Below are 12,025 nucleotides of genomic sequence, written 5' to 3'. Positions count from 1 at the left end.
CCAAAATGTCTCGCACATTAACTCTGTCCACAACCTCGAAGATGTTTATCAGATTATTCTTATATTTCGTCGTGGAATGATTACTAGGCAAAAGCCAGATTCTTGTCATTGTTCAAACCGCATCATTCTGTAAGTTGTATGTTTTTAGTGCAAGTGTATATAAAACATTATTGTATGTATGTATGTATAGACACAAAACTCAGCTGGATGTTCAAGAAGAAACACAAAACAGATATCGGGGTCTTTCCAGGTTTGCCATGTGCTTTTTATTTTTCTATCATTTCATTCATAGTTTAATTCATTTTATTTGTTACACAAGACATTAGGCATTGCTCACGTACTAGTGATCAAACAAGGACAGTAAGTTTTCTACTACTCAGCCTGACACTATTTTGAACTTTTGTCAATTTCAAGGGATATTGTCAATAGTGGTTTCCAAAAAGGCCTGGATGGAAATTAAAAGAGTACAACCACACATGAGGCTTTTGTTTTCAATAAATAAAAAAGAAAAAGGGGACAGTATCTGATGCTGAGGAAGGGCAAGGGAGGGAGGGCTTCAGATATGCTCAAAGAGTAAAAAGTATTCCAGTTTTTATCAGTTAACATGTTTCCAGGATGAAGAGCACACACAGTGTCGAACGATGCGCGGTGTGAAAACGTTGGTGGACACGCAGCTGTATAGATTTTGATTTTCGCTCCGTGACCGACTGTTGCAAAACCTTTCTTAGGAATGCTAATAAACCGTATTAAATTGCGATGCAACACTGGAATGATCACTGAATAAGGGGGACGTAACGCATGACATGACACGGCAACAAAAACAAACAAAAACAAAGAATTTGGGTGTGCATCACTTTTAAAATCCATTTTTGTTCATCAGAACATAATCTAATAGCATAGCATATTCAGCATTTGACAAAAATTCTTTCCACAATACGGAAGTGAAATTCAAATAAATAGAGCATAACAATAAGACACGTCAACACGCCATAAGTTTGTATAGAGTTGCTAAGGGATTTGTCGAGCTGGATGAAGTGAGCTGGAACTCTGTCGGTGTTTTTAAAGAAAACGATCAGGGCGTCTGTCTGTTGTGTAACATCCCTTTTTGCCTGATGAAGGTCTAGTACGGAAACCTTGCCAGCTATTGAATTCAAGTTAAGACAGCGTGGGGGAGTTTCTTTGCAACTCCACACCTAATTGTCCCCCCTCTGACACACCTGTCTCACATCCTACAGTAGATGTGCGAAGTATTTTTCTGTTGTGGATGTGTAACGTGCCACAGATCAGTCTGGCTGTGAGTGAGTGAGTGAGTGTGCACTGCAGAGATATATGAGCCTTCAGTCAGGTGTACGATAACAGCCCATCCCTTCTATAGTATTCAGTCAGATCTGCAGAGCAACAAGCAGTACCAAACTGCACTTTTCACATGTCTGGAATTTTTGCCAATAACAGCAACACTGTTTTTTTGGCACTAGACTGACCTGCCACTAACCGTTAATTAAAACAAAGCAACTTTTGCAAAGGGCCCAAACATTTGAATAAGACCCCCAAATTAAGGCCACGATCAAATAAAAGCATCTCGGTTCGTTCTTGTTGGGGCGGCACGTGCAACTGTGGCTCCATACCTTTGCTACAAAGTCTTTTAAAGTATCCAGCTTGTTTGACAACTACTGTTTTTCATAGGAATGACTCACCTACAGGACATACACAAGGGTTGAAACAACCGAGACACAATCTGGTGCTTTCACTTTGAGCCAAAATTTCAGTCTTCACCCTCTTCACTCAAAAGTGAAACTTTCCAAAATCCAAAACATTCCCCACATACATTCTGTCCCTCCTTGCCACACTCCCTCGCATCTCAACAAGTACAATTAGTTTTTCATCACTCATTCCAATTCTTCCAGAATACTTCATAGAAAGCCTCGCCTTACACTAGAAAAATCCTCCCCGTGCCTCTTTTGCTCCTGACTTTCCCTTTTTTTTTAATTTTTATGTTACCACAGTTTCAACCTCGGAGCTGTAAACGTCATAACTTCAGCCAGTGAAATGTGCACCAAATATATAGAAATAAAACTCTTCAATAACTTAAAAATGTTAGAAAGTAAACTATTAAAATTCAAAATTGACATCACACAGAGATAAACAAAGGAACTTTTTTTTTGGGGGGGAGGGGGGCAGGGGGGAGTGGTTTACAGTTAATAGCCACTGGTTAACTTGCCTGCTAGCACAGGGAACACAACAGCATTGCAAAGTGAGCACTATCAGTTGACAGAACAGCCCATTTATATGTAATTTCTCATCACATTTTTTTTGTTTTTTCGCCTGACCAACAGATTTTGCCAAAAGGAGCGGCGTCTTTTGACGAAACACAGGTAAAAGACCAAGTTAAGAGAAAAGTGAAAGCAGGGTTGACAGGAGCGATGCGTGGAATGGTCCAGCCTTCATACCGCAGTGTCATTTTGAGTCTATGTACAATACTACTGTGTGTGTGTGTAAAAGATGCATGCAACTGGAGGGGACCCTTCCAGAGGATTCTACACTAAGCCATTACAGATCTCTCATGTCAGAGCTCGCAGTTCACACCTCTCAATGCCATCAATCTTCCATCCATCCAGCCAACCTCTGATATGAGAAGAAAGACGTTACACAAAGAATGAAATGCTTTGAAAATCGGCAACAACAAGGAATAACTTCACCTCTAATGATCATAGTTAAGACATGATTATACTGTAAAGTCTACAATGGAATGAAAGACCATATCAACCCTGCTTTTCAGTGACGGAGATAAGGACTGTGTGTGTGTGTGTGTGTGTGTGTGTGTGTGTGTTTGTGAGCATATATGTGTTTGAACGAGTGTCAAGAGAGAGAGAGGGACGTAAGGAAAAGGAGGCAAACGGCTGAGGGCAGGCAGAGCCCAGAGACACCCCCTATCCGCCCCGCTACCACCCGTCTGTTTTAAAGGACTGCTCAGGCAGCCCCCGGGCCCTCTACCTGCAGGCTCTGCCGCCTCGTTTGCTCCCTTTCGCCCCCGCCTCCTCTCCCGGCCCCGCCCCTTCTCTCTGAAGCCCTTCTACCGCTCACTGCTCATCCTCCCCAAACACATCGTTCTGTTTGCGCTTCATGTTCTCAAAGTCAAAGTCGCTCCCGGTCATGCGTTTGTAGATGTCCTTGATGTCGTTGCAGGTGGTCTCGAAGTGAGTGGTGGCGTCGTAGGACCTCGAGGCGAAGACCTGGGAAAGAGAGCAACAGGCCGACTGAGAATCTACAGCCACGCTAGAGGCCCTGGGAGACGTAGGCACAGCTGTGCTGTAAGCTAAATGCTAACATTGAGTTATATAGTCACCGTGACAATGCTAACATACTGATGTTAAAGGACAATTCCAAATTCGCAAAATGAGCCTTTATAAAGACATTACCGTTCGCGTATACAGGCAGGCGCCATCTTGGGGAAAACAGTCATGGACCAGTTGAACCACAAATGCCACGCTTGAGCTATGTTACTGGTTGCTTCGGTTTACATGTAGGGACCCTCATTATGCTACCGTGGAAGTGTGGTGTGGTGTGCTATTTTGAGCCTTGTTAGTGGTATAGAAATAGCGATTTATTTTTACTCTACCAGTGCCCCGAAGACTAGCATTATAAGCTAATCAGCTGTTTCAAGCTAGAGACACATTCAATTAGCATGAAAACCTATCCCAGAGAACGGTCAACTCTGTACACGCGTTATTAACCCCTAGGTTCATTTTGCACCGGAATTGTCCTTTAAACGGGTTATGTTTACCACGCTCACCCTCTTACTTTAGCCTGTAAGCATTCCTATCTTCCACCAATTAACCCTAAACACAAAGCTGAGGCCAGTGGGAATGTTATTAGTACTGGACAAATTGAGATTTGTCAGTAGGATTTATCCTCTGGTGACCATGAATATATGTAAAAAAAAAAAATCCATGGCAATCAATCCAATAGCTGTTGTAGATATTTCAGACTGACATTGACATCCACAAAGCCACATCATATACATTTATTTTTCAGCTATTTATAGTATACAACTTTTTTCGTCTTACCTGGCTATCAGTACCATCATCTGTGGGCTCATAAAGGTCACTGATAGCCACAAACCTGTAAAAAAACAATAAAAAAAACACAACTCCATTAAATAAACCTGGTTATTAATCACAAGGCTCCTTACATATTTTGATATCACATTGTCGTGTTTAGTTTTGTTGAAGCATAGATGCATGAATTGTTAAAATGCTGACTTTTGGTCGATGGGCTCCAGCAGCTCCAGGGCCGGCTCTATCTCCGCCTCGGGCTCGCTCGTTTCCACTGTGGTGCTGACGATGGCTATGTACTTCCCCTGGGCAGCCACATTGTGAGCATAGGAGATCATGCACACGTAGATGTCTGGAGAAGTGACGAAAAAAGGGTTAAAGGTACCCTGCCACACATAATGTCTGAAGTTCTACCGTGGACTCTGAAAACATTTCTTGTGTAAAATAAATGCCTTGGTTACCTTGTTTCAAGCCATTCTAGCGTGGTATAGAAAGCATGCAGGAAGACTCAGCTCGATTTGTGCCAGTTCTCATTAATATTCAACGAGCTAAGCTGCTTGACTCTGACTGGCTAACAGCTAGCCAATGAGAGCCTGGCTATCAGGATCCTTTACCCAGCCCAACTGGGCGAGCTCATGAATAGTAATTAGCTCAGGCAACACGTCAGACTGACCAGCTTTTGTAATTGGCCGGATTTCTCCGCTTATTTCTTTTCTGTGGCTAGAGCTGACAGAGGAGGTAGCAGTTCATTTTCACATTCACGACATAACACAAACACATATGATCCTAACATATTTCAAAAATACAAGTAAAAACGGTTTTGTGCAGCAGGGCACTTTAAGAGGAGGAGAAAGTCAATTCAGAGTTACCTAAAAGCTGCATACACTGATTTTTGACCACTTGGGGGCAGTGGAAACAAGCTGTAAACTTTTTTTTTTCTGCCAGATATTGTGATTAGGATTTGGTTTGCAATTCTATTTTAGCTACATATGCACCTTCTACGATCATGTTAAATAAAGTAATAGAAAATAAATGAAAAATCAACTGAAAATAGGACATTACTGTAAACAATCTGTGATATGTAACATTATTCCAGCATGTATCTTATGAAAAAAAAACAGTAAATATAAATCAAATGTTACACCAAACATTCAACTAAATATTTTACATTGGATTAATCACGGTCTTCACCATTAGCTAATTCCAACGTAACACTACTGTATTATCCCCTTTTAAAAGCTGTAATGGTCAACTTGTTAACAAACTATTTACACACCCAGCAGATGGGCAAAAACATTAGCATTTATTTCTAGCCGTGATGAATGTAAGTCCAATATCCATACTGTCCCTTAAGCTCTGTCTGGCTCTTTAGCTGCTAAATGCTCCACTGTGTTCACTATGTAGTCACAAACTCGGTCAGTCATGTGGTGCTGGGCAGGAAGCGTACAGTAGAGCTGGTTTTTAGCTGATGAAAGTGAACCAGAATCTTAATCAATTAAGTTCTGGTTCAGGAAACCCAAACAATGAACCTAAAGATGATAAAACACTGTTGAGCTGAGGGGAACTGAAGAGTTATTATGAGAGCGACCCCTTTCACATACAAGTGATCCATTGTTAATATAAGAACATTGATTATAGCCGCTTTCAGAGTGAGGAAAGGTGCTAGTATGTCGATATCAAACATGTTTTTATAATACTTAGAGATACGGAGATGTCCTTCATAAAGTTGCTCCTTGATATCTCCAGTTATCCCTCCAATTAGATTTAACAAGAAGGCCATCTTTGTTATTGATCTTTCTGCTCCAATTCCTAAGAACCGAGAGCTCTAGCATTTAGCTGATTAGTTAAACAGTGACAGTGGTTCTTACCTGAGTTGCGGTTAACCTGATTCTGAGGAATGATGATCTGGCAGGAGTTGGCGTCGTTGGTGTTTTTGATGGGGTGGCTGAGCACACAGATCACGCGGATCACCTGGCCAGCCTTCCGGACGCGGTCCGGGATGTAGCTGGGGTCGCAGATTAGCTGCTTACAACGGGCCACCTGCAGCGCGAAGGACACAACGTGGAGCATTTTTAAAGGACCTACTTTCTTATCCCCTCTGCGAGAATAAACTCAAAGTAAAACTTCAGTATTTTTCAACATGGACCCTATTTTCCCATGTTTTTGTGCTTAAGTGACAAATGAGGACAACAGTTTTTGAAATTGGTCCAGTATTGAGCAAGAGCTCTGCAGCAGATGGTGAAACGGGCTGAAATGTAATCCTTTGAGTCAATTATGCACTGGTAATTTACTTCCACTAAATTATGCACTGGTAATTTACGTTCACTAAAAGTGCTTGTTTTGCAACTGACAGACTCAGATTGTTGTTATAAGTGTCTGACTGCATTATGGAAAAGGACCCTTTGGAGAAATGACCTTTTTCGCTTCATCCAAATTGTCTAACCAAAGGAGAAGTCTCATTCTGAAATCCCGCTAGAGGTGACTTGTTGCCGTAAGACAGTGGTGCAAACAGTGTGTGAGAGTTGGAAAGAGGAGTGACGGGAATAGGTTGTTGTGTTTTAGTAAAGAAAGCGTAGATAAGTGTTATCTAAAAGAGTTTCAATGTCATGGCTGAATATTTAGCTGGTTTCGACAATGTGGATGAGTAAACCTCTGAGATTTCAGAACAAGACTTCTCCTTGAGCGTCACTTGGTTAGACACAATAACAAACAGATCGGATTAAGCTAAAAGCTAAAGAAAAATGTCTTATTTCTCTGCTGGGTCCTTTCCAAAATGTAGGAAGACACTTATAATAAAAAAATTAAAAATGCTGAGCCGGTCAGTGGCAAAAACAAGCACTTAGGGTGGCCGTACATTAACGGTGTGTAATTCCCCCATAGCATTGCAGCCTGTTTTGCGGCTGCAGAGCTCCCACTCAATACTGGAGCAACCTTCGTTCCAACTTTAAGTTATGGGCAAACTTCGTCAACATCTGTTTCTTCCAAAAAGATACATTTCTCTGTTTGTTCATCACATTTTGGTTTTCTATCTAGTGGATTAAAAAAGCTATTGATGTTGTTATTCTAGTACCAAAAAGTTAAATTCTCATGTGCAATTTATATAATAAAAGATTGACACTTGATAGGGGTATGGATAGAGTATTGCCATGGAAAATATCGCCATGCTATGTTGTATCGACCCCTAGAAAATAGGGTCCAGGTTGAAAAATAAGTTCATAAAGTTAATGCCCTTGTTAAATTTGCATATTCGTGGAAAATAAATCTGCATACCTCGCCCTCAGACTTCACTCCAATAACATGGCCGCCTTCCATCACTATCTCATCCACTGGTTTGTTCAGCATGTAGGTCCCTCCGTAGATTGCACTCAATCTAAGTGACAGTAAGAACTGTTAAATCATGGAGTGGGATTGCACTTCTGAATTTAATTTTGTTAAATACAAGCTGGTATAACAGCTTGTATTTAATAGTAAATACAGAAGTGCAATTGAAGTGAAATATTGACTTAGTATCTCAAAATATTGACTTAGTATAAAAGCACTATAGATAGAAAATATATTAACAATAACCTGGCAAATCCCTGCGGCAGCTCTCCCAGACCGTACAGGGGGTAGAGGTAGGGGCTCTTCCCATACCGCGCCAGCGATTCACTGTACAGCTTGATACGATTGATCGTCTCCAAACAGGGAACGTCAAGATAGCTGAATGAGAACAGGAAACAACAAAGGAAGATGATGAATAAACTAATTCAGGGGTCTTCAATGTTTTTTTAAGCCTTAACTGAGAGAGAGAGAGACAGACCAGGGACCCCCTACTACATATATTGTATAAAATGAAGTTGCATATTAAACTGGGCTGACAATAACCTGTGGGTGGCCTAAAGCCTTTACAAATACCTTTTTAGGGCATAGAATACTAAGCTATTAAAATAATTGTTGGCATGATTTAAAAAAAACATTTTAATTTTTGATCTAATTCTATGCATTTTCACAGCCAAAAAGTAGTCTACATACAGTTCTGTTCATTAGAATCTTAATTACAGTAAACCTTCATTAAAGCATTTGTTCTTTAGTTATTCCATGTTCGAATTCGAAATGCAGCCGTCGAACACTTGACAATAGGTCATGTTTGATATGATGCTGTTGTTCTTACTCGTCCGTCCTGTAGAGGGCCAGGGCGTGGCCGGTGAAGTCGATGACATCCTGGCCCAGGTCAAACTTCTTGTAAACGTCCCTCATCGTTGTGGTTTTGGGGTCCACGCCCTCAAATGTTTTGGGGTCATTCTCATCAAAGTTGGCCACGAAGACTAAGAACTTCCGAAACCTTCGCTTCTCAAACATTCCCATCAGATCTGGAAAAATTCAAACAGGTGTTATGATGTAGTACACGGTGACTTCAATGCGATTTCAAGACTCTACTCTACATCGGAGCGGCTTACTTGAAGCTAGTGCCTCCGTCTCGGTCGATGGCACCTTGTAGATCTTTCCTCCCTTGTACACAAAGCTTCCCTCCACTACTTTAAAGTCCAGGTACCGTGTCACTTCTGTGTATAGCAGCATCTTCACCAGCTGACCTGGGAGCACACAGACAAACACGTGTCACATCTCATTATTTCCTCCAACAATCTGACATTCTGCCGTGATAGCATCAAGACAGAGACTGCCACTTCACCCATCTAGTCTGAACTAGGGCCGGGCGATATGGAGAAAATCAAATATCACAATATTTTTTACCGAATACCTCTGCCGACAATGCAACGATATCGTAGTTGATGCTTTCAAAAAATATTTACACAATGCTAGTGATAAATAATCATCAATAATGTGGATATAATGACTGAGTGGGTAAAGGCAAATAATAGAACAGCTAGAACAGTCTGGTAAGTTCAGAAATTACATCACTTTAATATAAGGCAGCTTTGAAAACCAGGAAAAGATAATACTTAAGACTTATTACAATGTTACCACATCCATATCCAAAATCTGTGGCAATATCTAGTCCCATATCTTGACCTAGTCCCTAGTCTGAAGCCTTTCAGGAATAGTAATAATGTACTAAGTGTCCATCGATCTCCTCAGTACATGATGAGTTTTATGGTGATATATTCATTCTTTTATGGACAAAAACCAGTGACGTGGGACTGACCGTTGGCCATGAGAAACTTGGGGATGAGGTCAACGTTCCAGTCCCTCCCTCTGCCCATGGACTCGGGCGGGCTGTCTGGAAGACTGAAGCGCTTGTACAGCTGTGGGGAAACGACACGACAGTAAAGAGCGACGTAAACAACATCATGGGAGGATGACATCTAGAGACAGAAGCTACAGCATCACGGAGGACAAAAGGCGCTGAGCAAATGAAGGGCAATAAAAAACGGATGCACAATAGCACAGGGAAAGTGCAATGAGGATGTGCTGAGGGGGGTATCAAAGACATTGATCGCTTTCATAGATCCCAGGGGGCCTTTACCTCCTCCAGAGGGGTGATGGAGGAGCTCTCGCCGCCGTAGTAGGGGTTCCTGTCCATGTGCAGAACCTTTTTCCCGTTCACAGACATGATCCCGGACAGAATGCATTCCTGCATAAGACAAGATTTAACACCCAACATCAGCGCCAGTGACATAACATCCATTTGCAAATGCAATAAACTTAGCGAGGAAAAGGAAAAGAGAGATTTAATAGAGGACATGAACGCAGGTTAGGAGGTTTTCATAGAAGGATGCAGGGAGGATAGAAGGGACGGTGTGCGCATGCGCGACTACATCGTTTCACCCATGTATCCGTAATAATAATAATAACGATTATAATAATAATAATAATAATAATGGTAATAATAACAATAGTGTTTAACCTTAAGAACAATAGGACATTATCCCATTATAAAATCAAATGTGTTAGCCTATGTCTATGCATTTACAAAAAGGTAATTTGATACTTGCTATAAACCTAGAAAAATGTCGCCCTTTATGCACGCGAAAACCTAGATTAATACCACACAAATGTATCGGGCATGTATTCTGCCGCACTGGGTGTGATAAGTGACGGGAACTGCAGTGAAGAGCTCAGTCACTGAATCCTCAGGCCTGCGCCAACCTCAGGATGGAGGCCTGTCTATGCGAAGAGGACCATGACACATTGTGGGGTTACGCCTAAAAGATGCTACTGGGTGGAACACAACACTGGGCCGGCTGGGAGAACAATAAAATCACCCTGGGAAGCACCGCTCGCTTTCTGTCGTGCACAAATGCTAGGTCAAAGTACATTTTGATATTTTTAATGCTAATTATTATTATTTTTTTTATGTCACAAGCACACAGGGATGCAGCAGGCTTTCACTTCCAGGTTCGGATAGAGAAGAGTATTTAAATGGATAAAAAAATAACCATATGGAAGTTTTGGCACAATCAAGTGTTTCAAGGGCAAAACGCAAACGAAGCTTGACTACTTACTGTGAGTCCGGTGCCCAAAACGATCACATCATATTCCTCATCCATGTTGTATCACCGCCTCTCCCGTCTCGCCCTTCTTCTTGCCTTGAGAAATGAAGGGTATTGGATGAAGGAATTACCAGTGAATCCACACACAAAAACGGGGATTCGGCTCCCTTATTTCTCTGCCCGAGTGCTTTTAGACGGCTCGTTCAAAATGAACTTTTGTTAATGAATCACGAGGCATAAATGACCACTGGAATAAACTGTCCACACTGTCACCGGCGAGGACGACCAAAGATGGCCCTGATCGTGGAGCAATCTAGAACAATGTTAGTGCGCGTCGGGAAATAGTGCGCATCCTCCTTCTCTCGCTCTCTCTCTCTCTTCCCATCCTGCCACACAATGGACTCCAACTGAAAAGCTGAGTGGAACCCCCCCCCCACACACACACACACACACACACACACACACACACTCCGAGCTGGCTTTACCGAGCGATACACACATGTTCAGTTTCATACTTTAACTTTTTAACATGTATTGTCATTTTAACACATTTTGTCCAAGTCTGTGCGTTCTCTATTTCCTTTTCTATCCTTCCTTTCCAGTTGTAGGCGCAGTGCTGCGCAGACGCAGCCACTGGTATCCCTCCGCCACCACAGCTGTGTGTGTATGTGTGTGTGTGTGTGTGGATGGGAGTTGCTTTCACTGTCTGACCGCACGAAGGCCCTTTTCAATAGACATAACAGTTCGAAACTTATTATTTTTTGTTGCTTTTTTTGTTTCTGTTTTAAAGTGCTTGTAAAAGCATCATATGTGGAGGGTGGGACGTGATGACAGGAGGAGTGAAAGGCCCAAATTTTAGTGTGTATCAGCACCATGGACAGTTGCCAAGGTGTAGCTGGAATGTAGACATTGGGTTGGCCTATGGCTGTTTATGGCACATTCCGTTTTATGAGTTTATTGTTATAGCATCAAATCTTCTGCTAAACACTACACTGAAGTATCCATCATTTGATAATGGTGGAAGAAGTATTCAGATCCTTTACAAGTAGGCCTACTAATACCAAATACTCCACTATCAAAAGTAAAAGTATAATGTGCAGTTTTCCTGCTGTAGATGTTTGAGGTTGTGCTCATTTGAACTCCTTTATAAACTGTTGGTAGTTTAATCTACAGCAATGCATCGTATTCTATAAGATCATCATGTGTTTGTAGCGTTGCTGTCCTGTTAGAATCACGTACATCTCTAAAAACATTTAAAACTCTTCACTCTTCGTGTCAGAAAACCAGCCCTGTTTTCAGCTTTGTTGACAAAGTGATGGCAATGCATTTTCCAGCTGATCTAGGAGACTTTTTAAAGACTTTATTTAGCTTAAGAAGGAGGAGAACTTTCTCAACACACAAAGGAACACTTCGTCTTTCAGTTCATGACAAACATACAACATCAACACGTCTGGAGATACATGGTTTTCACTGGACAGGAAGAGGTTGAAAACCTGTCATCTGAGAAGTAACTGAAGCTGTCAGATAAATGTAGTGGAGTAA

The 12,025-nt window shown here is 41.6% G+C and overlaps 1 protein-coding gene across 1 annotated transcript; it reads right to left on the bottom strand.

Annotated features, from left to right (window-relative positions):
• Positions 1-240: 240 nt before the first annotated feature.
• gdi1 (GDP dissociation inhibitor 1) lies at positions 241-10,794 on the bottom strand. The gene is made up of 11 exons (XM_028583145.1): positions 10,496-10,794; positions 9,517-9,624; positions 9,196-9,295; positions 8,489-8,623; positions 8,203-8,401; positions 7,620-7,751; positions 7,323-7,422; positions 5,921-6,092; positions 4,260-4,404; positions 4,065-4,119; positions 241-3,230 (listed from the first exon to the last, which is right to left on the bottom strand). The coding sequence occupies exons 1-11, from the start codon at positions 10,538-10,540 to the stop codon at positions 3,078-3,080; spliced, it is 1,344 nt and encodes a 447-aa protein (XP_028438946.1). The 5' UTR covers positions 10,541-10,794; the 3' UTR covers positions 241-3,077.
• Between the last annotated feature and the right edge of the window lie 1,231 nt (positions 10,795-12,025).

This window comes from Perca flavescens, chromosome 7, assembly GCF_004354835.1.
Source record: "Perca flavescens isolate YP-PL-M2 chromosome 7, PFLA_1.0, whole genome shotgun sequence".
Taxonomy (NCBI): Eukaryota; Metazoa; Chordata; class Actinopteri; order Perciformes; family Percidae; genus Perca; species Perca flavescens.
Note: the sequence above shows the minus strand (reverse complement) of the source record. Positions and strands in the feature narration are given on the sequence as shown.